General features: G+C 43.4%; 2 protein-coding genes across 2 annotated transcripts; both read left to right on the forward strand.

Moving 5' to 3' along the window:
• Nucleotides 1-372: 372 nt before the first annotated feature.
• Nucleotides 373-13,105, forward strand: alpi.1 (alkaline phosphatase, intestinal, tandem duplicate 1; the record flags this gene model as incomplete). The annotated part of the gene is made up of 11 exons (XM_084473458.1): nt 373-475; nt 1,820-1,945; nt 3,325-3,440; nt 5,157-5,331; nt 7,161-7,333; nt 7,641-7,775; nt 8,165-8,240; nt 9,013-9,174; nt 10,736-10,924; nt 11,412-11,528; nt 12,353-13,105. 11 exons carry the CDS (start codon nt 373-375, stop codon nt 12,658-12,660), a joined length of 1,680 nt encoding a protein of 559 aa, XP_084329584.1. The 3' UTR covers nt 12,661-13,105.
• Nucleotides 13,106-17,138: 4,033 nt separating this feature from the next.
• On the forward strand, nt 17,139-23,866 carry LOC311353071 (intestinal-type alkaline phosphatase-like; the record flags this gene model as incomplete). Its single annotated transcript, XM_084472908.1, has 10 exons — nt 17,139-17,223; nt 19,150-19,265; nt 19,777-19,951; nt 20,853-21,025; nt 21,248-21,373; nt 21,571-21,640; nt 21,873-22,011; nt 22,568-22,758; nt 22,861-22,977; nt 23,592-23,866. The coding sequence occupies 10 exons, from the start codon at nt 17,139-17,141 to the stop codon at nt 23,864-23,866; spliced, it is 1,467 nt and encodes a 488-aa protein (XP_084329034.1).
• Between the last annotated feature and the right edge of the window lie 314 nt (nt 23,867-24,180).

Consider the following 24,180-nt stretch of genomic DNA (forward strand, 5'->3'; position numbering starts at 1 on the left):
CTTCTCTCTTCTCTGTCTCTTGTTTTTCATTTCTATCACTCTCCCTCCTCCTCCTCCTCCTCCTCCCTCTCCACCACCCTCTCTCCCTACTCTTTCACTCTCTCTCTCTCTCCCTCTCTCGCTCCTCACTACTGTGTGGTTCCTAGCCTATGAGCTGGCGAGGGCCCTTCCTTCCAACACCACCCCGGCAGACCTGTTAAAAAGCTGGGCTGGAGGTCTTAGCAGTGCACTCGCTCTCTCTCTCCCGCTCTCTCTCTCTCCTGCGCTCTCCCTCGGTGTGTCTCTCGCCCTGCCGTTGGCCCCCGGTTATCTCAGGTGCCAGCCAGGTGAGACCTGTACAGCGAGCACCTCCAGTGGCTCCTTGGGTTAGGGATGCGGACGCAGCACGGTCTGGGCCCCCCCGGGCTCCTGCTCTTACTGCTGGGCCCCTCACTGCTGCTGCTGCTGCTGGACATGGCCCTGGGGGACAGCCAAGGTGAGCGCAAGGAAAGCTATGCTTTTGTTGTTATTGTTCTAAGCTCAAGTATTAAGTATTAATATCATTGCAGAGGATATTGCTGTAGAGGTTCTTGCATGTTGGACTCAATAGGAAACTCAACGTTGAATATATAATAGGATATTCAATAATACATTGTATAGATATTTGATGGATACATACAGTATGCGGGAAGTGAGGTATCTTCTTTGGGAAAAGTTGTGTTTGAATGTTTGTTTGTGTGTGAATGTGTTTGCACTTGTTTGTGTGTGTGTCTTGGCGATTTCTTCTGCCTTGCTGCAAGCTAAGAGCTGTATTCTGTGGTTGGAGGAAGATGTGTCTATATATACACACACATAGTCAATATTGGTGGAGCTCAACCTGTGTACCGAGTGTGACTTGGAGCAAAGCGTTCTTTTAACATTGTGCGGCCGGCGGAATGTTATTCCTTGACCTTCGTTGGGCCAACTGTCACTTGGCCCCGTGGTCTCTGTGAGGTTAGAGTCCTCAAAGGATGCTCCTGTCATGTGGACCACTGTGAGCAAACGACACAGTCACATTTCATCCTCCCCTGAGGCTGTGTGTGTGTGTGGTTGAGTGAATGTGTGTCAGGATGAGAGAGAGAGAGAGAGAGAGAGAGAGAGAGAGAGAGAGAGAGAGAGAGAGAGAGACACACAAACACACACACACACACGTGCGTTGGTGTTGACCACTTGTACATGTGCACTCACGCTTACATGATCCTGCGGTGTGAGAAGTGTGTGTTAGAAGAAACACAGACACACATAGATCCACACACGAGAACAAAGCACTACGCCACTGCCTATGGAAGGTTGTAGAGATACTGCTGCATTGCTTTGATTTGTTGTGTGTGTGTCGGTGAATGTGCATGTTGTGTTCATGTGAATGTGTGTGTGTCTGCGTGCATGTGTGCGTGTGTTTGTGTGTCAGTGTGTCTGTATGTGCAGGTTTTGTGGTCATGTACTTTCTATCTATGGAAAGCTCAAGACAGGCTGCTGCATTGTAAAATATATTGATCTTAAGTTCTGTATGTGCATGCTACATGTACCCACCGATGTGTGCTCTGACTCACATTGGTGTGTGTGTGTGTGTGTGTGTGTGGGGGGGGGGGTGCGTGGGTGTGTGTGTGTATATGTATGCGTGTGTGTATATGTGTGTGTGTGTGTGTGTGTGTGTGTGTGTGAGAGTGTGAGTGTGTGTGTGTGTGTGTGTGCGTGTGTGTGTGCGTGTGTTTGTGTGTCGGGCTGGTTGTGTTTGTTTTACAATACATGCTCATCATGCTGTGTTTATTTACGTGTGTGTTTGTTGCTGTCCACGGCCCAGCGCTTTATGAGCGGGAGAAGGAGCCAGCCTATTGGGACGCTCAGGCCCGTGACACACTGGTCGCCGCCCTGAAGCTCCGCCCCCGCGAACATCGGGCCAAGAACCTGATCCTCTTCCTGGGGGACGGTAGGTCGTCATGGCAGCACGCTTGGTGTTTTTTCGTAACCTGTGTTATGTGTTCAACTGGTGGTACGCGGGGATAGATAGTTCTTGTGATAGACATATTTATAATTATAACAAATATAGATGATTGAAAATAAATATGTTGTAAATATTGTTCTGTAAAAATAGTATTATGGGTTGTTATTGTTTCAAAAATAGCGTTGTTTGGTGCATTTCCAACTGGAGCTGTATTGTCCAGTGACTATTGTGTCATTGGGATTAATGAGTAGAAATGAGGGAAACTTTATCAGATAGCCTACATGTAGACTGAGGTCATTGGGATTTGAACCCACAACCTTTTGGTTGGGACTCAAAGTTGTGTTGCAGATGTCATCTAGCCTACATGTGACCTGCTACCTGTGACACATTTAAAGAAACATTTTGAATTTGTTCTTTCTTTACAAACAGCACCTCCTAGAACATAATAATGACCTTAAAGCACAATAACAGAAACATCTCAGCAGGAGAAGCATTGCTATAGTAGTTTTCCTATCGTTTTCATTAGCTGGGGAAGATATAAAACCCACAGTGGTAACATTTCCAGGATCCTACCTCAATGTTAGTACTTCTCTGGCAATTAGCAGGAGTTTCCATCTGAGTCAAAATTGATCTAGAATATACTGTTGGCAAGTAGTCTTCACTGGGGGGGGTCGTAACTCTACGGGTACGTTTAGAGGGTAATGTTGGATCTGGGGGGTTTGCTGGGTAACGGAGCAGAGCTTTAAGAGATTTTCTTGGTGCCAGAATCTTTGCTCTTAATCAGATGTACTCAGCTTCACACGTGTGGGTGGTCTGTGCTTTCCATGCTCCCAACAAAGACGTCTCTCTCAGTGTTTTTTTAACGAGGATATTTAAGAGAATATAAACGTCTTTAGTGCGAGAGAAGGTTTTTATTAAGCAAACTATTTGTTTTTTACTTGGGTCTGGAAAGGCAAACTGGGAAGGATATATAGTGGGGTGAGATTAATTAAACTAATATATATACAAATAAAACTAATACGCTTGAGGGACAGTGAATGTTAAAACTAATTCAGAGCATCGTGTGTCGTCTGTCTGTACACACACCATATTGGTATTGGTATTGGCCGTATTTGAATTTCTCTATTAATAATATTGTGTATAGAAATATATATATTTTCTAATCATACAATATAAAATATATTAAAGAAAGTTTTTCTAATCCTTGAATTATAGTGTCCAACGCTATAAAAATAAGCAGAAGATTCGATTCAGGAAGAAACAGCAGGACTTTGTATAAGAAGAAACCAAGCATTAAACCACAAAATGGTGTTGGGTTTTACATGAGTCACATTCTCGCTTGCCTCTCATTGGTCTACTGGCAGGCATGGGTGTGTCCACAGTGACAGCAGCACGTATCCTGAGGGGTCAGATGGAGGGGAAGTCAGGGGAGGAGACAGTGCTGGCCATGGACAGCTTCCCCTACCTGGCTCTTTCTAAGGTACGGTACCAAGTGTATCATCCCACATCACTAGTCCTCACCTTTATTCTATGTTTTGATTTATTGCATTTTCGCAATCAATAATATATCAATACTTAGGAAAAAATGATTGAACAATGTTTTCTCAATTCAGGCAATGAACATTTACATGCACACGAGAACACACATACACACATTCTTGCATTGTCGCACATTCACACACCCTTAAAAAAAATGTGTCATTTATGCTGGTTGGGCTGTCTGGTGTTAATTATAATAAAAAGTGTGACATTCTGTCTCAGTGTGATTGTGTGCATGTGTTTGGGTGAAGTGTGTGTGTGTGTGTGTGTGTGTGTGTGTGTGTGTGTGTGTGTGTGAAGTGAGTGATGCATTTGAAGGAGAATCAATCACAGCATTGACTGCTTGTGTGAACGTGCGGGGTTCCACATCTGTCTCTGTGCAATAGTGTGCAGAGAAACACTGAGAAAAATGAATGAACACTGTCCGGCTCCATGCCGTTTTGAAGCGTACAGTCAGGCCTGCCAAACTTATGTGTCTTTGTATTGCCAACATCCTCAGTGTAATGACCGATAACCGCTCGCAAGTTTTGTCTTTTGTGGCGGTCGATAAAAAGTGGTTTGACTTTGGTTCTGTGGAATTCCTCTGTCGTCCAAAACGCACATTAAAACAGAGTCAGAGGGGCCTCCTGTTTCTGCGCTCCAAATTCATATGGAGGGTTGATATGGCTGTCATATCTCTGATCCATCTGCGGCAGGCGACAGTTGGACGACACAAGTAAACAAAGACAGACTGTACTTTCGGGAGAAAAGCATTCCTACATTTTCATTTCATCCTCCCTACGTTTCATTCGGAAGACCGACCAAAAAGAACCCACAGAATTATTTTGAAGGAAAATAATGCATGCTTTTATTTTGAACAAAAAAACACAGAAGTCAACTGTTGATTTGCATGCTTTGTTCTCCTGACGAGTTTCATCTTGTCTCATTCCAGCCCACTGGAGCTTGAGTGTACCCCTGCTCAATGTGGGACCAGACACATTGGTATTTAAAAAGGTTTAGCATAAGTCCACATCTCCAATGAAAACCCTGACAGGCAGGAAACCACTGAAATTACACACATGCAAAGCCGGGATAACCCCCATCAGATTTTGTATATTCAGCCGAGTGCTGGGTGGTTTGGTAGGCATTTAAAATATTCAACCATGACCCATTGTTCAACCAGCGAAGCAATTCTGGAACGGGTCCATAACACAGTGGTCAATCGCTCTGATCACTGTAGTTTCGAGAGCACCCAGAGAGCAAGGCGAGGGAGTGCACGTGGGCTTTCAGAGAGCGCTGTGGGCAGGAAAGCGTGCCCTAAGTGTACATTATCATTGGAGGCACACAATCATTTTCTCTGACCTCTCAACAGTCTCTGTGCACCGGATTATGCTCATCTGCACTCTTGACAATTTTCAGTGCACTCCTGATTCTTTCAACTGAAAGAATGAAATGGCGCCATAGGAAACACATTTATTTAGGCTGTTTGTGGTCCCTGCCTTAAAAGCCCTTCACGTTATTACAAAATAGCTTCTGTGATCAACTTGCTATCACTGAAACCATCCAGTGTACTGCTTTGCTTCAACACAGACTTTCTTTCAAATGTCTCCATTTCTTTCATCTCTATCTCTGATGCCCGTTTTGTGATGATGTTTCCCGCCGTCTCCCTCTACAACAGACCTACAGCGTGGACAGACAGGTGGCCGACAGCGCGAGCACAGCCACAGCCTACCACTGTGGGGTGAAGGCCAACGCTAAGACCGTGGGCCTGAGCGCCCGGGCGGTGGCCTACGAGTGCAACACCACCTTCGGGAATGAGGTGTACTCTGTGCTGCGGCGCGCTAAAGCACAAGGTAAGAGCGCTCTGGTTACTTTATAGATTTTTTTTTCACAAACTCCTCGACACTCTGGGACTCAGCCGGTTTGATCTAGAATCCAGATTTCCCTTAACAAAAATAAAATTTCTTAATTAATATATATATATATATATATATTTATATAATATGTAAGGGATAATCACAGAATAATCGTCAAGGGCGCTAACCTTCCACGAGCCAGAGCCAGGCATATCAAACTGTTTATTGCCCTACTTCTTTCTCAACATAATTCTTTGTCAACATAATAAAACAATTCAAATACTTTAATAATTATGCTTTTTCTTATTCATATTGCATGCTTATTAAATGTATACTCTGTTTGAGTTCATCTCCCTCAAAAAGTAGTCCCCTTTAGAACTACAGTGAATAACGTTAGTTCAGCTGTAGCTAATTAGTTTCTATAGCAACCACACAAGGCCCCATCTGATCACTAGTTTAATAACGTAGTTGCTACATTGTATCTTGCTTGCGAAACTATTTGTCGACTGACCCTCCGATAGATTTCCGACACATTATGGAAACAAGGTTTATTTTTACAATGGACCTCATGTTTGAAATTTCTGTGATAGAAAAAAAATACAAGCGGTGTATTGATCTACTATTTGATGACGCTGTGCTCAGTCAGCAGCAAGTACAACCGACAAGTCAGCGGACAACCTGCCGGGTCCCTCCTCCCAGCCAATCAGAATCAAGCATTCTTAAACAAAGTAGAATAAATGTATATATACTATATACAGTATATATATATATATATATATATATATATATATATATATATATATATATATATATATATATATATACATATTATAGAGGAAGGTTTTTCAACTCAAGGTTCTACACAGAGCTCATATTTCCCCTTCCCAACAACATGTGTTGTTCATGTTATTGTCACCGTTGTTCCTATGTGTCCTATGGGCACTTTCATGAGATAGAGCAGAGTCGAGATGAGGCACCATGCGGTGCACAAGATCAATAGGATGCATCCTACTAGGATGATCCTAGTGATTGGAATGGAGCCTATGATCCAAAGGGCAACTGAATCATACATTGTTGAGAAAAAAAAAAAACATTTTCAGTTAATGATCTACCATGGCCAGTAAAACTCCCTACTGTCGCCGCTTAATCTTTAAGAGGACGGACTGCTTTTTGAAATACTGAGATTTATTAGTGAGATTAGTGAGACTTTATATTGTAGCCTAACAGCATACGTGTGTGTGGGCCTGGTAGTGGGTGAATGTGCGCACGTGTGCCTGTTACATTTACGGCATTGGCTGTTATCCAAAGCGACGTACAGCGGTTACTACACACACTGATGGAAGGTGATAGCCAGTCAGGGTTTGGCGTCTTGCTCAGGGAATCCTTGTATCCTCTTGTATAAATGTTAAATGTTTAGCGCTTACTGTGAATGCAGTAACTGTGACTTGTCGAGTATGTGCTTCTGTACGTCCGTACAATTAATGACAATATGGACAGTAACCATTCTGTTGTCTTCTGAAGCTGTGCTGTCTTTGCATGATTACACCTCATAACCAAAAGTGGAACCTGTTCTGAATCTACCCCGTACTCGTACCCCGTAAATCACAAATATGTATGTGTGTGTGTGTGTGCTTGCGAGGGGCGCCTATTCAACAGAAAACACATTAATTAAAAGGGAAAATGGCGACCGGCCTGTGTTAACTTCACCTGTGTGTGTGTGTGTGTGTGTGTCTGTGTTTGTATGTGCACGTGCTTGTGTGTGCACACGTGTGTGTGTGTGTGTGTGTGTGTGTGTGTGTGTGTGTGTGTGTGTGTGTGTTCCTCAGGTAAGTCGGTGGGCATCGTGACCACGACGCGGGTGCAGCACGCCTCGCCAGCCGCCGCCTACGCCCACTCGGTCAGCCGCAGCTGGTACAGCGACGCCGACCTGCCCGCCAGCGCGCGGCGCCACGGCTGCGTGGACATCGCCACCCAGCTGGTCACCAACGTCGACATCGACGTACGCACAGCACAAAGTTTCGGAATTATTCCTGATTTATTCAAACCTCCATGATTTGAGATTCAGACGTGGACTGCCATTCATATGTTAGAGTCGTTCTTATTTTTAACTGAATCTACTGAATCTATTTTATTACTTAACTTTGCCTTTATTTTCTTTTGCAACATATCTATCTCATTTTATTATTTCATTTGATTGTATGACGATGTTTCTATGTGGAGCACTTTGAGCCTGCCTTGTGTATGAAAAGTGCAATATAAATCAAGTTAACTTGGCTATTGGTTGTGCTGTTCCATCTGCGTAATAGGTGATTCTGGGGGGAGGACGGATGTACATGACACCCAAGGGGACCCCGGATCCTGAGTACCCCACCTCCAACTCTCGCAAGGGGGACCGCAAGGACAGGAAGAACCTCATTGACCAGTGGCTGAAGGCCAAGCCGGTAGGACTCACTTTGCTCTTCGTTTTCAATGAGCTCATAGAATCAGTACATTTCCTTTTGTGGCCATAAACTTGTTAAAGTATTGGAAAGGACTTTTGAGGAAGGGCTGAGTAGCGTTTCCTATCCTTTCATTTACTTGTTTTAGTTTAGTACAGTGTTGTATAGTGCAGCACTGAACAGTACAATTCACCATGACAGTATAGCTTAGTTTAGCTCTGTAATGTCATAATGACTATAATGACTATGATGAGCTGTAAATAGACCATGGGTGGTGTCTGATTGGGAGATGAGTCACACCTGGGGCCGCTGCGCTGCTTCGAATGAGGCACGGCGAAAAGGTAAATAATCATTACGACATGCTTCATCCTGTTTGGTTGTTTTCTTTGCAGAAGAAGAAGTCCCACTATGTTTGGCACAAGGAACAGTTTGATGAGATCAACCCCAAGACGACCGACCGACTCATGGGTTTGTGTTACACAGCTAAGGCCTTGATGTAAACTTTGTATCATAGTACAAAGGTAGACTCAAAAATGTCACAATGTCATGTTAGATCACACAGAGATAACACTCATGTCTTAAACACAGTTCAAATACTAAATCTGGGGGTCAATTATTTGCAACCAAGCAATTATCCTTCATTGTAATAGATCATAGACGTTCTAAAGCACAGACGGTATGTCGTATTTACGGTATGAAGTATTTCGAAGATAAGTCAATTGGTACAAAACATACTCACACACACACACACACACACACACACACACACACAAATACACACACACTGACACACACACTGGCACTTCCATATCAGGCCAGCTCAATATTGATGAATATCTCGTATTTCCATGGTGATGGCATCTTATCTGTAAATGGCATGATAAGGTTTAAAAAAACAGGTCAACTTTGATCTTTGAACACAAAGTATCTATGCCAGATAACCCTGCCTCGAACAGAATTTGCTACCGAAGGCAGACTCCATAGCAGTACATAAGGACACATCTAAATAGATTGAATCACTGTGTAAAGATTATAATGAAACTATATTTTAGAGAAGGATGTGTTTGACTGACCCAATATAGTTGTGATTTACTCTGTTTAAAAAGGATACCTCCAGTACTTTGAGGTATACACTACTATACAGTACCAAGTTACCCTGTGCATTCCTGAACATCTCAATTTTATTTGTATTTCATTTGTTTGTATGACCTCCCTCCCTCCCCCTTCTGGGTGACTCCAGGTCTGTTCGAGCCCAAGGACATGCGGTTTGAGGTGTTCCGGAACAACACACGGGACCCGTCCATCGTGGAGATGACAGAGAAGGCCATCCAGATCCTCAGCAAGAACCCACGGGGATACTTCCTGTTTGTGGAAGATGAGTTTCAAAATGGCAGAGTTCAAAGTGTGGGCTTGTTCCGTTCAGATCCGATGGCTGCGGTGGGGAGGGTCGTGGGGGACCGAAAAGGAGAAAATAATAGAACCGTTCGTTTTGTGTTTTGTTTTGTTCTTTGTTTGTATCTAAACATCAATGTGATGGTAATGTCTGCCAAATGGGCCCTCGGATACAAAGCGTTTTGGGAAATTGAACAGAAAACATATGGAGTCGGTCACTTATAATTAATACAACCATGCTGTCTTCTTGTTTGTTTAATTCTGAATAACAATAACACATAACAACATAACAACAATTCTGAATAACAATATGTAAATTATTATTGTCAGCCAAATAATAGGCTACATCTGTTAAGAAAATCCCAGCTCCAGTTTTCCGTAAAAAGGCGTTTTTGACAGATAGTGTGGTTAAGTTTGGGACCAGATACTGAATCATGTACATAAATATGATGAATATATAATATATATATATATATATATATATATATATATATATATTTATGTGTATGTTTGTGTGTGTGTGTATATGTATATGTATATATATATATATATCTCCGCTTCGCGTCGGTGTCCGGTTCGCCCTGAAGGAGCTTATTTTAGATAATGACCGGCGATGTTCTATACGTTATCCCATTTATTACACGATTACTTGCCAAAACGAAAAAATTACTTCACACAGTGTGTCTTTTTACAATTACCATTCGTAGTGTTGATCAACAGAGAAATATTCCGCCAAAGACGTTGACGTCGCTTAGCAACCGAATCCGCTGGGGTTGATAAGTTAGCAGACTACTTGCGGAGTGATACAAAAGACGTGAAAAAATCGTGTGTTGTTCGTCCCAACACGCAGCGGAGGGACGACGACCCCCTTAACTGTGGTATAATGAACGTATACCACTGACTGAAGTGATCTATTGCTTTTATAAAACGGTTATGTAAGTATGGCAAAATGAAAGTCATAGACACCCTCAATTTTGAAAAAGTGAGAAAGTCGGAAAAGCATTTTTTTAACGAATACAAAAATGTAGTCCCTCCTGGCTGCCTGCAAAGTGCGCGGCGGTTGCTATGCAACACACTGTAGCGTCCTTCAGAGAGAAGGCTAGAGACGGTAGCTTGGTTTGCCAGCAATTTAGCCTACTATCGAGCAGTTCACTCACCGTGTGCCTATTGCTTTACAACATTTCCACCCTCTCCAGCAATCAACATATTTTTAGGCTTCAGTGAACTATGCAATTGCTTTTATATATAAATAAACAACAGTTCAAGTTAGGCGCGGAGTGATACGGAACTCTGTAAACTGAATGGGCGTCATAGCTGATAATAAATCTATCTATCTATCTATCTATCTATCTATATATATATATATATATATATATATATATATATATATATATATATCTATATCTATCTATCTATCTATCTATAGAAGCAGGCCAGGGTAGCAGGCTAGACATCTCACTCAAGGAACCTCCAGTGCCTTTCTGCTGGAAGTGGAACACCCCAGCCACTGCCCCTTCCCCTGCCTATTGTCTCTGGGTCACGTCTAACTGTCTGTCCTGTTCCATTACGAGGGAGAATCGACCACGGCCACCATGACGGCGTCGCCAAGCTGGCGCTGACGGAGGCTGTGATGTTCGACCGCGCCATCCACCACGCCTCGCGGCTCACCAGGGAGTCAGACACACTCACCGTGGTGACCGCAGACCACTCCCACGTCTTCACGTTAGGCGGGAACACCCCCCGAGGGAACTCCATCTTTGGTACGAGCCGGGGTGCTTTTGAGAGTGTGTAGAATGGTAAAGCAAGGTGGACCGTATGGATGTATGTACACACATTTATTCATATATTATATATTATCAGTATTTTACTCATTTAACTCATATGAACCTATTTGAGTTAAATACTGTTCTACTGACAAACATGAGACTATATATTTTTTCCCATTTGTCATTATAATGTAAAATTCTAGGAAATAACAATCGCAATGCAAACAATGACATCTAGGAAATGTACACTCCAGTACAATTATTCAATAACTATTTCCATTAACAATCAACAAATAATAAACGACTGAGAACATGAAAGTAACATAACAATTATACTTGATTAATATTGCAAGAAATTTGGCGGATGTTGAAAATGAATGGATTCATTCGCAATGGATGTGGATGCCATTGAATTATCCGGATGACTATATTGCCCAATAACCCACTGATCCTTCATCGTTCCATTTTATCATTTGGTCAGGTCTGGCAGCGAAGAAGGCCGATGACAGCATGCCGTTCACCAGCATCCTGTATGCCAACGGGCCTGGTTACGTGCATGTAAACGGAACCAGGGCAAACATCACGTTGGTGGATTACTGTAAGCAAACCAAACCTAATGTCTTTCAGATGTGACTCTTCCCTGCCTGCATGTCTGGGGTGTGTATAAAAATGCGTATGGATCATTTCAACTCGTTGCGGTTCAAGACTGACCCTGCAGAATGTTTGTTTTTGCTGTTCAAAGCGGGAGTGAAATATGACAATTGTGGCTATCTAATAGTTTTGGTGAGTCTGTGGAAAGATTTGCTTCTACCGTTGGTCGGGGGTTGTTTTCTAAGGATAGACTTTCACTCTCTCTCGTGGCTTTGCCGTTTGCTCCATTTCCTTGGCTGGTTGGATATGTGGGCAGATTTGTTGAAGGTAAATGTAGTTAGAATTCCTACTTAGGATGAAGTAAGGCTCAGTATTTTTTGTTTCTCTGAAAGCCACCGGAACTTATCAGATCCTTTCTAGGTAAAAATTACAACTTATTGTATTGAAACTATAACTACTACTTATTCGTCTATTTCACAAAATAAACAAAAAACACCTTGTTCCTAATATGCACCATTATTGAACAAAATGCAAAAAATGTAACACATTCTCACTTGGCTCTGAAACAATTTGAACAATTAGTTCAAATACATTTAGATAAACACACACACACACACACACACACACACACACACACACACACACACACACACACACACACACACACACACACACACACACACACACACATGCATCTACCAATCTGGGGATAGTCTACATTAAGATCTGTACCCCCCTGCCCCGCGGCGCAGTATGGTACAACCCACCCTCCGCCCCCCCCTCCCCTGTGCTGCAGTATGGTATAACCCACCCTCCGCCCCCCTCTCCCAGACGACCAGGAGTACATGCAGCAGGCGGCCGTCCCCCTGGACTCGGAGACCCACGGCGGGGAGGACGTGGCCATCTACGCCCGCGGCCCCATGGCCCACCTCTTCCACGGGGTCAAGGAGCAGAACTACGTGGCCCACGTCATGGCCTACGCAGCCTGCCTGCCGCCCTACAAGGAGTGCCCCCCCAAGGACTGCTCCTCCAAGGAGTGCCCCCACACACAGGCCACCAGCTCGGGGGGCCGCCGGACCCCCGTCTCGGGCTTGTGCCTCCCACCGGTGGCACTGGCCATGTGGCTGCTGTTGAAATGACAGGAGAAACTAAACCGATGAGATGTTTACAGGATATACAGCGCACAATACAACACAACACAACACAACACACACACACACACACACACACACACATGTGGCTGCTGTTGAAATGACAGGAGAAACTAAACCGATGAGATGTTTACAGGATATACAGCGCACAATACAACACAACACACACACACACACATGTGGGGACCCCACTATGGAATGAATGGAAGCAGTTCTATGCACTAGAGTGAAGATAATCATATAGACAATGCATGTGTGTGCTTTCTCTTACACACACACACACACACACACACACACACACACCCAACACCACAGGCCTATATACACAGCCTCCAGGGGTTGATTATAATTGTTGTTATGGAAATACGCACACACACACACACACACCCGGATTGTGTCATCACCAATTTAATTGGAGTAATTTCCAACTGCCGTTTTTATCACTGGTTAAGTAGGGCCACCGGGAGGCCGGTGGGGTTAGCCTCCGAGAATCCTCTCATCTTTGGTCTTTTGGATCACAGTGTGTGTGTGTGTGTGTGTGTGTGTGTGTGTGTGTGTGTGTGTCGGTGTGTGTGTGTGTGTCGGTGTGTGCGTGTGTGTGTCGGTGTGTCGGTGTGTCTGTGTGTCTGTTGCAGTGTGTGTGTGTGTGTGTGTGTGTGTGTGTGTGTGTATGTGTGTGCTTAACCAAAGAACTGATGTGTTGTTGTTTTTCAGATGACTCAGAGGCCTTAGACAGTGGCTACAATAGCCATCATTTACGATTTAACAAAAATGTTCACTCGGTTGAAAGCTTTTATTATAATAATGGGCAGAGCGGCAAAGCTATAACTAGTATAACTCCACTGCCTGTTGGGAAGAGCTGAACTCTGACCTCTGCAACACACCAAAACGAGTTCAGATGCTGTACCTCTTGACTGAGCGGAGATTTAAGTGTAGTTTTGAGTTCTCATTTTAACCTCATAGGTTCCAAACTGTGTTCCCGTAGCTGATACGTTCATCTGAAATCTACTCGGACGGGAAAACATGAATTTATTTTCTATGCAGATATTGTTATTGTATTTTTGTACTGCGTTTCTACCAAATGTTAGTAATGTATGAAATAATAAAAACACAAAAAGGACCCACATATTTGTCAGTGAATGACATGGCTTGCTATTCTCCTGCTCTGTGGTGGAGCCACACATTGGATACCTGCCCAAACAGTTTGAGAATATCTGGTTTATAGAGGCAGTTATTCATCACAGCCACTATTTGGCTGAAGGAGAATTCTGTCCTTTTATATTTTTCTTATATTATACAGAATATGGATACTCCAGACCAACCTAACACACACACACACAGACACAAACACACAGACACATACAGACACAGACACACGTACACACACACACAGACACAGACACACACACACAAATACAGACAGACACAGACACACACACACACAGACACATACACACAGACACACATGCTCACACATACAAATACAGACAGCCAGACGCACGTATACACACACACACACACACACACACACACACACACACACACACACACACACACACACACACACACAAATACAGACAGACACAGACACACACACACACAGACACACATGCTCACACATACAAATACAGACAGCCAGACGCACGTATACACACACACACACACACACAAATACAGACAGACAGACACACACACAAATACAGACAGACAGACAGACACGCGCACACACACACTTTCCTGTGCGCCTCTAGCAGACATGGTAATTGTTTATTAATCAACTCCTGTATGACTTCGTACTAGGTCCATCTTCACAGCAACCGCAAAAACCAAATTAGATTGTTAAAGGGCAGGGATGAGTCTAATACAGTTGGCAAATATACATGTTTAGATATCTTATGAATATAGCACTTGGCCTCTTGCCAATACACAATAACACTTCCTTTTCAATGTTACTCTATCTAATCTATCTAATTGAACACCAGTCCCAATAATGTAATAATATCATTAGTTTTATTGAATGACCCTATGATACATAATGCCTCATATAATAGTTTGTATTTTGATGCACACACACACACACACACACACACACACACACACACACACACACACACAAACACAGACACACACACGCAGACACAAACACACAGACACATACAGAGACAGACACACATACACACACACACACAGACACACACACACACAAATACAGACAGACACAGACACACACACACACACACACACACACACACACACTCACACACAGACACATACACACAGACACACATGCTCACACATACAAATACAGACAGCCAGACGCACGTACACACACACACACACACACACACACACACACACACACACACACACACACACACACACACACACACACACACACACACACACACACATACAGACAGACAGACAGACAGACACACACAAATAGACAGACAGACAGACACACACAAATAGACAGACAGACAGACACGCGCACACACACACTTTCCTGTGCGCCTCTAGCAGACATGGTAATTGTTTATTAATCAACTCCTGTATGACTTCGTACTAGGTCCACCTTCACAGCAACCGTGAAAACCAAATTAGATTGTTAAAGGGCAGGGATGAGTCTGATACAGTTGGCATATATACATGTTTAGATATCTTATGAATATTGCTCTTGGCCTCTTGCCAATACACAATAACACTTCCTTTTCAATGTTACTCTATCTAATCTCTATCTAATTTAACACCAGTCTCAATCATGTAATAATGTTAATAATGTCTGTTTTAAGCAGCCTCACCTGGCCCAGTCTGATTGGACTCTGGTGCTGGGTTGGAGGACTCAATGTGCACATCTGTTGTACATTGAGTAATAAGCTTGCACATGTAAAACCAGCCATCTCCACACACAATCAGGCAGAGATCTGCAAACTTTTAACTACAAACTTTCCAATAATATACAGACTACCGTGCGTCTGGAGGAGCACAATAAAAGTCACCTAGGTGGAGTGTAGCATGGACCTTGCTACAATATTATTCTGTTAACCTTAATAATGACAAATGGTCTGACAAACTGTATGTAAATTTACCTCTAATAAGCTAATAACAAAGTTCTTACAAAGTTAATTTTTTCTTAAATGTGTTGGTCTTTAAAATATATTAAAAGAGTGTAAAGTCCATAAACAGTGTTTTTGGTAAGTTTCTCTTCAAGCTTAGTTAAGGTTATATAAATAAATAGTTAACTGCTTACTTACTAACTTAGCAACTCTTTTAGCCACACAGCACTTTTAAACGTAGGACAGGATGAATATAATGAAAATATTTGCACTTTTGGTCTAACTAGTCAGACCAATGCATGGCCATGATAAACCATAAGTCTTGGCCAAATGAGAATCCAAGCCCCCACAAAAGTATATCTAGTCTTCAGCCTCTCTGCACACTAATATTGAATCAAACAGCATTTGCTTTTCAATTAGGAAAGTTTTCAAAAGGGCTCAACCACATCCCTCCATCTTAACTGTATTGACCCCTCAATGCAGGATGTACACATTGATACCATAAACCAAGATTTCCGGTATACATAGAGAATATCTGTCCATGTTTCTGTTCATTTGTTCCAGTACAACATGTGGCAATGCATCTTGGCCTGGTTAATTTATCTAAGGATGAGGAAGGAAGCCTTCCAATTTGAACTTCGAACCCAGGCTGTGGTTATAAAGTGGCCACAAGCACTGCTCTTACATCATTACACGGTTTTATCATAACATATAGACTGCACAATGGCAGGCCTACACAACTTTGTTCCGTTTGGATTACTTTTGTTCTTGTCTGTGGACTGGACGCGGGCCGTTATTCCAGGTAAGGTTCGCTAGCCCCAAAATAAGAAGCCCATTAATGTGTCTTATTGACAGGATTCAGGAAAAAAACTATTCAGATTTGTCTTTAAAATGTAAGGCCATTTAAAATATCCACATACTTAGGTTCAATAGTATGATAAATATTTGGATTAATGGAATACAAATTGTACATGATGATGAAATATCTGAGTGTTCGTTTCTATGGTAATCTTTTTGATTAGTTGTGTATATTATGATCACAACGCACTCCATTCAACAGTATTTATAGGAGATTATTGATTATCATACGATATATAAAATGATTATAAAATAACAGGTTCCATTGAACAATGAATGCTAAATATTTGCCTGAATTCATTAATTCTAGGTTAGTATCACTATCAGACAAGCAAAATATTAATTTTGAATCAAACACAAACAAAACAATCGTTCAAACTGAGAAGAACGTAGGAGAACCAAACGACAAAGACCACAGACAGACTGTCTGTGGTCTTTGTCGTTTGGTTCTCCTACGTTCTATCCACCAAACAGTGGATCGACTGAAAGGTGAATAAACTGTTCACCGCACTGTTCCCAGAGCAAGAGCTTCACCCGTCCTACTGGAACAAGATGGGCCGGGATGCTATAGAAGGGTCCCTCAGGATGACCCGCAATGTGGACAAGGCCAAGAACCTCATCCTCTTCCTGGGAGACGGTGAGTCGCCGGGACAGGGACGAGGAGGGTTGGGGGGACGGAAGAAAGGAAGAAACAAGCATTTTGAATGAAAACACACTGAACTACTGTAGGTAATGTCGATACATAACAGCACTGTGTGGAACGATTGGAGACGCTACATTTTGAACTGGTTTATTTGTGTGTGTGTGTGTGTGTGTGTGTGTGTGTGTGTGTGTGTGTGTGTGGTGTGTGTCCTGGTGCTAGGCTAGCGCAAGTCGAGGGGAACTGCTAGCCTGCCATTAAAAACTGTTTTAACCACTCCACAGTACACCCGAGGCAAACCAATTATAACGCCTGACTATCGATGTAAATGTCTGTGTTGTTAGAATAATGTTAGTAATAAAACTACCCTTGCATCACATTGCATTTAGTTTATAATCCCTGTAGTTGGAAGCAGGCTACGGCAGCGGCGGATTGATATTACGTAAGGGATAATCACCGAGAGGCAGGGAAATAAAGAGTTTGATATGCCCGGCTTACCGGTAACCTTCCACGAGCCGGGCATATCAAACTGTTTATTGCCCTGCCTTGAGGTGATTATCCCGTTTATTCTACTTCTTGCTTGCCAACATAATAAAACAATTCAAATACTTTAATAATTCTGCTTTTTCTTATTCGTATTGCATGCTTAATAAATGTATACTCTGTTTGAGTTCATCTCCCTCAAAAAGTAGTCCCCTTTAGAACTACGGTGAATAACGTTAGCAAATTTTTCGTAGGTGGGATCCGGAAGAATCATGAATATTAAGGTTACGGTTATGGTTATGGTGAGGGTTACGGTTAGGGTGAGGGTTACGGTTACGGTTACGGTTATGGTTAGGGTGAGGGTTAGGGTTAGGAGTCAGCGTGTGAGTTTGCCTGTCCAATCCTAGCGCTTGAGGCGGAACTTTTCCCGGATTCCGCCTACGAAAAACAACCGACCGGGGAACATAGGACCCGGGGAACATAGGTACGCTCCCCGTTAGCTCAGCTGTAGCTATTAGTTTCTATAGCAACCACACAAGGCTGCATCTGGTCACTAGTTTAATAACGTAGTTGCTACATTGTATCTCGCTTGCGAAACATGTATCGACTGACCCTCCGATAGATTTCCGACACATTTTAGAAACTTTTTTTATTTTTACAATGGACCTCATGTTTGACTTTTCTGTGATATAAAAAAAAAATACAAGTGGCGTATTGATCTATTATTTGATGACGCTGTGCTCAGTCAGTGGGCAACCTGCCGGGTTAATGCCCTCCTCCCAGCCAATCAGAATCAAGCATTCTTAAACAAAGTAGAATAACTGGAGTTATTACACCAGAGCAAAGTGAAATTCCGTCACTGCTTAGAAAGTAGTCCCTCAAAATGTAATGTGATCATTGCGATACAAGGATAGTTTTATTTCTAACATTATTCATTATTCATTATTCATTATTCATTATCAACACAGACACTTACATCGATAGTCGGGCGTTATAATTGGTTTGCCTCGGGTGTACTGTGGAGTGGGTAAAACTGTTTTTAATGGCAGGCTAGCAGTTCCCCTCGACTTGCACTAGCCTAGCACCAGCGATTTCTGCAACTAGAAGGAATGAATGAATGACTGAATGAAACATGTTGAAAACAGTCTCCAATGATAAATAACACACTGGCTCACTTGGAAATGAGGTCCAAAATTCCAAACTACCCCTTTAAATTGACGGCCATTGCTCTCACACACACATGCACACACACACACACACACACACACAGACACACACATTCACGTATGCCTCTTATACACACACTCCTCAGCCGTGCACGTCAGGTACACAGCCAGAGCAGTGATCACGTGCACTCTCACAAGACACAAGCCAAACAGCCTTGCACCTTACACTCTGTCTGTGACGTTGACAGTAAGAACTTACCGCTCCTCTCCACAGGCATGGGCGTAACCACGGTGACCGCTGCCCGGATACTCAAAGGCCAGTTGGCAGGGTTCAACGGGGAGGAGACGAGCCTGGCCATGGATACCTTCCCGTACCTGGCCTTGTCCAAGGTACGGAGCCCGTTGACCACAGCCTGTGTGTAACTTACCAACTGGGCAGTGTGTAACACATGGTCATTCTGTAGAATGAAGAACATTCAAAGTAAAGTCAAAGCTATATATATATATATACTTAAAATATAACTATTTAAAGTCACCACCAAAATGAGAATTCACTTTTTCACCTCACCAATTCCTATGAGTCACGTTTAACGTTTAGCAGACGATTTTATCCAAAGTAACGTACAAAGGTTCATACACATTCACACACAGACGCCAGAGTCATGCAAGGCGACAGCCAGCTCCTCAACACTCAACACCTCAACACTCTAGCTAAGCTAGGAGGAGCCGGGGATCGAACTAGCAACCTTCTGGTTACCAGTCGACCCGCTCTTCCTCCTTAGCTAAGCCGACCCAAATGCTGCAATGGAGTCAAAATGTTACATCTGGTATCATCAAAAGGCAGATACAGTTTCACCTGCTTCCAAACAATCCGATGACTCTGAACGATGTGTTTGTGCAGACGTACAACGTGAACCAGCAGATGCCGGACAGCGCGGGCACGGCCACGGCGTACCTGTGCGGCGTGAAGGCCAACTATGGCACACTGGGCGTCTCCGCTATGACCAAGCAAGGGAGTTGTAGCGGCAAGACTGACAATGACGTGGTCTCTGTGCTCCACAGAGCCAAGATGGCAGGTACAGGACTCAGGGGGTTTCAGTAGCTAGACGGTCTGTCCACCCATCCAGCTGTCTATCTATGCATATATCTGTTTGGCTGTCGATCCCCATCATCCATCCATCATCCATCCATCCATTGTATATCCATCCATCATCCATCAATCCATCCATCAATCCATCCATCGTATATCCATCCATCCATCATCCATCCATCCATCATATATCCAATCATCCATCCATCCACCCATCCATTCATCCATCCATCCATCCATCCATCCATCCATCCATCCGTCCATTGTTCGAGCCAATCATTCTGTCTGTCTGTCCAATCCATCCATCTCTCTGTGAATCTATATTAATGCGCGGAACGGGCCAAATTTTTCTGTCCGAGCCCGGCCCGCGTCGGGCCGGGCTCGACGCGGAACCTGACCCGAGCCTGACCCGAGCCCGACACAGTTAAAGTCAATTTTTTCTCATACTAATGACACATTTACGTTTGTATGTATGAAAACACGCCTTTATTAAACAACTGCAAGGCGTTTGGATGTCAACAGATGAGCGCAACAAGCGCGCTTTAACAGCGAGCACAAGAGTGCTCGCTGCTCGCTGCAAGAGTGTCCCCAGCAAAGTAAAATTAACGCTAACAGAAAAGGCAATGCCCACGCCAACTCCAACTCCTTATCACGCAGGTGTGACCGAGCACGACCCGAACCCGAGCATCATTTCTAAATATTTGTCCGAACCTGACCCGGCCCGTCGGGTCCCGTCGGGTCCCGTTGGGCTCAGGTCGGGTTTCCATGCTCTAATCTATATACCTCTCTGTCTATCAGTTATTTACAACAACAACAACAACAACAACAACAACCTCAGCTTGTTGTCCGGTGATGCTGTTTAGCCTGAGCGGACCGTGTGTTTGCAGGGAAATCCGTGGGCATCGTCACCACCACCCGCGTGCAGCACGCCTCCCCCGGGGCGAACTACGCCCACACATCCGACCGCGGCTGGTACAGCGACAGCAAGCTCTCCGCCGAGGCCGTTCAAAAAGGCTGCCGGGACATCGCCTGGCAACTGATCAAGAACACTGAGATAAATGTAAAAGGCAATTAACACTACTGACACAGTACATCATATTACATATGAGTGTTTGTTTAGATGCCAAACTATTTTGAAGTTGAGTATATATAATACATTATACAGCATGCATCACACACAATCTGTCTTGTAAGCAGGTGCACACTTTGAGGCACAAAAATAGTTGAAAGTACATCTACCTCTATACATATACTATTGGCCATCTGGTGTTCCATTAACCAGGTCATTCTCGGAGGAGGGCGTCAGTACATGTTCAACACGACCACAGCCGACCCAGAGTACCCAAAGTATAATGGAGAACGAAAAGATGGGAAGAATCTAGTCAACGAGTGGCTTCAAGGAAAAAATGTAACTCCTCTTTTTCATAATGATAAGGCTCTAAAACTGACTAATTTGTATGCCTAAGTAGTGCTGTGTTCGATTCCATTACAAACATAACAATAGTTGGCCCGTATTGGTCCAATATTTGGTTTGCTTTAAAGTTATAAACATATCTACAGCCAGTCAGTCTCTTTTTGAACCCTAATCTCCTTGTTTTTGTGCAGAATGCCAAATATGTGTGGAACAAGGAGCAATTGGATGCAGTCGATGCTTCAAAAACAAACTTTCTAATGGGTGGGAGACTTTTTCCTCATTAGAATCGCAATTAATTTAAAAAGATTGCTGAGACATAAAATAATAGAATGTTAGTGTATTCCCGTTGTGATAACATTCTACCATCTTGTCATTGTTTGGATTGTATGGCTGTACAGATACTGTTTCAGATTTGATGCGGACTCACATGCTTACACATGCAACAGCATGTTATAACATACATATAATCTATATCATGTTCTGGTTGACTTAGGTCTGTTTGAGCCCAAAGACTGCCAGTTTGAGTATGAACGGAACATGACCACTGACCCCTCCCTCACGCAAATGATGGAGAAAGCCATCAAGATCCTCGAGAGGAACCCTCTGGGATTCTACCTGTTTGTGGAAGATAAGTACTCTCTCTGGCCCCCATATAAGTCTTGAATCGGTTAAAATAATAGTACGGATCATATCAAATGTTTAACAATCCCAAACTCCTCTTGGGGAAATACAGGCTGAGGAATTTTAGGCCATATTGATATATTCATTCCCAGAATTATGGATCTCGATCGTTTCCTTGTTGTCTCTTAGATGAGATATATTAGGCGTAGCGGTGGTAACTTAAATACTGTGAGCCTCATAGCATAATTGCCTTAGTCATATTTTAAGGGTTATCTTGTATTTAGCGTAAAAAATGCAAGTGTTAGTCAATTAGATGCTTAGGCAGATAGTGATTATGGAATGTCAAAAGCACTCTGATTGGCTTAGGATAGCCAATGAGGCACAGTGAATCAGCAGCATTAGGAGAGTAGAGTTAGGTTAGCACAATTTAGCCAATACATGACTTAGACTTAGGTTCTCCGCCTCACTTCATGCAAGTCGCCTCGGATAAAAGCTTCTGCTTCATCATCCAGAACCATTATTGCTCATGGTATTTCATAAAGTAGTTTCCTCCTCTGGGTCTCCAAGGGGGAGAATCGACCACGGCCACCACTCCGGTAAGGCCAAGCAGGCCCTCACTGAGGCGGTGGAGTTTGACCGGGCCATCGACAGGGCTGCCCAGATGACCAGCGAAAAGGACACCCTCTCCGTGGTCACGGCCGATCACTCCCATGTCTTTGCATTCGGGGGACATTCTCATAGGGGGAACTCTGTTTTCGGTAGGAAGATTGAAGCGTATCGAATCGTTTTGTGTCCAAAATGTTGACTGAACGATGGAGTATCGTTTGAGTGAAAGCTGCCTTTCTCTAAAATGATTGAAGGTCTGTCCCGGGAGTTCGGTTCCGACAATAAGCGCATGACCACCGCTGTCTACGGGAACGGACCGGGCTACCAGATAGTAAACGGCCTCCGGCCAGATGTCAACGAGACCGTTGCAGGTATGTGTCTCACGGTCAGCATTCAGAAACGCTACGATGTGTAGCAGTGGCACCATCTTGTGGTTTAACACAGCAACTACAGTAACATGTTTTTCCATCTGCCATCCATGCTGCCTGATCCACCTTACAGAAAGTAGGCCTATTGTAATCTGTCATTTGTTCAGTCTTTTACTGAATAAATTATTATTTCCTAGTCTTGTAAAGCAATTTGTACCCTGCCCTCGAAAGGTGCTATCATCAATATTCTTCTTATTATATTATATTATTATATATAATATCAAACATATTTAACTATACTGGCACAGGGCCACTTTATGATGTATACTGTTCATACAGTTTTTCCTGTTTGTTCTGTTTGTCCTTACTTTATCATCTATTTTAGTTTTCCTTAGCATTAATTCAGCACTACTTTGTATTTGTTATTGTATTGTATTATATCTTGTATCTCTTCTTTCACTGCTGCTGTGCTGTAACACAAGAATCCCCCCAGGGGGATGAATAAAGTGTCCTCTTATCTTATCTTACATCAAATAAAAATCCAACCCCATTTGTGCAATTTAGTTTGTTGCTCAGCATATAAAATCAAATAAATCCCATTTTCTCCTCCTCCCCAGCTGCACCAGAGTACAGCCAGCAGGCCGCCGTCCCGAAGGGCTCAGAGACGCACGGCATCGAGGACGTGCCCATCTTCGCCAAGGGCCCCATGGCGCACCTGTTCCACGGGGTGCAGGAGCAGAGCTACATCGCCCACGTCATGGCCTACGCCGCCTGCCTGCCGCCCTATGACAGCTGCTCCCAGAAGGACAACAGCTCTCTGGGCCTCCACCCCAGCTCCGTGCTGGTCCTCTTGAGCCTGCTCCTTGCCCTCGTCTCCTGCCGATCGGGCTAGTTAGACAGGCGCATGCGCGGCCTCTACTTGGTCCGTTTTGTGAATATATAGCTTTTTTAATTCTGTGATTATCCGGCGCTATGTTGAACACTGTTGGGATCTGCGCAATGTGTTTTTTCGATGAGTCTGTGGTTATTCACTTTTTTTTGTTTCTTTGTTGTATATTTTTGCTTCAAACTTTGTCATACATAATGACATGATTGCTAGATCCCTAGGAGAGGGAGAGAGAGAGAGAGAGAGAGAGAGAGAGAGAGAGAGAGAGAGAGAGAGAGGATGCTGACTCATCCTAAAGCATTTAGCTACGATAATACTCG

This window comes from Micromesistius poutassou (assembly GCF_964030765.1).
Source record: "Micromesistius poutassou genome assembly, chromosome: 9".
Taxonomy (NCBI): Eukaryota; Metazoa; Chordata; class Actinopteri; order Gadiformes; family Gadidae; genus Micromesistius; species Micromesistius poutassou.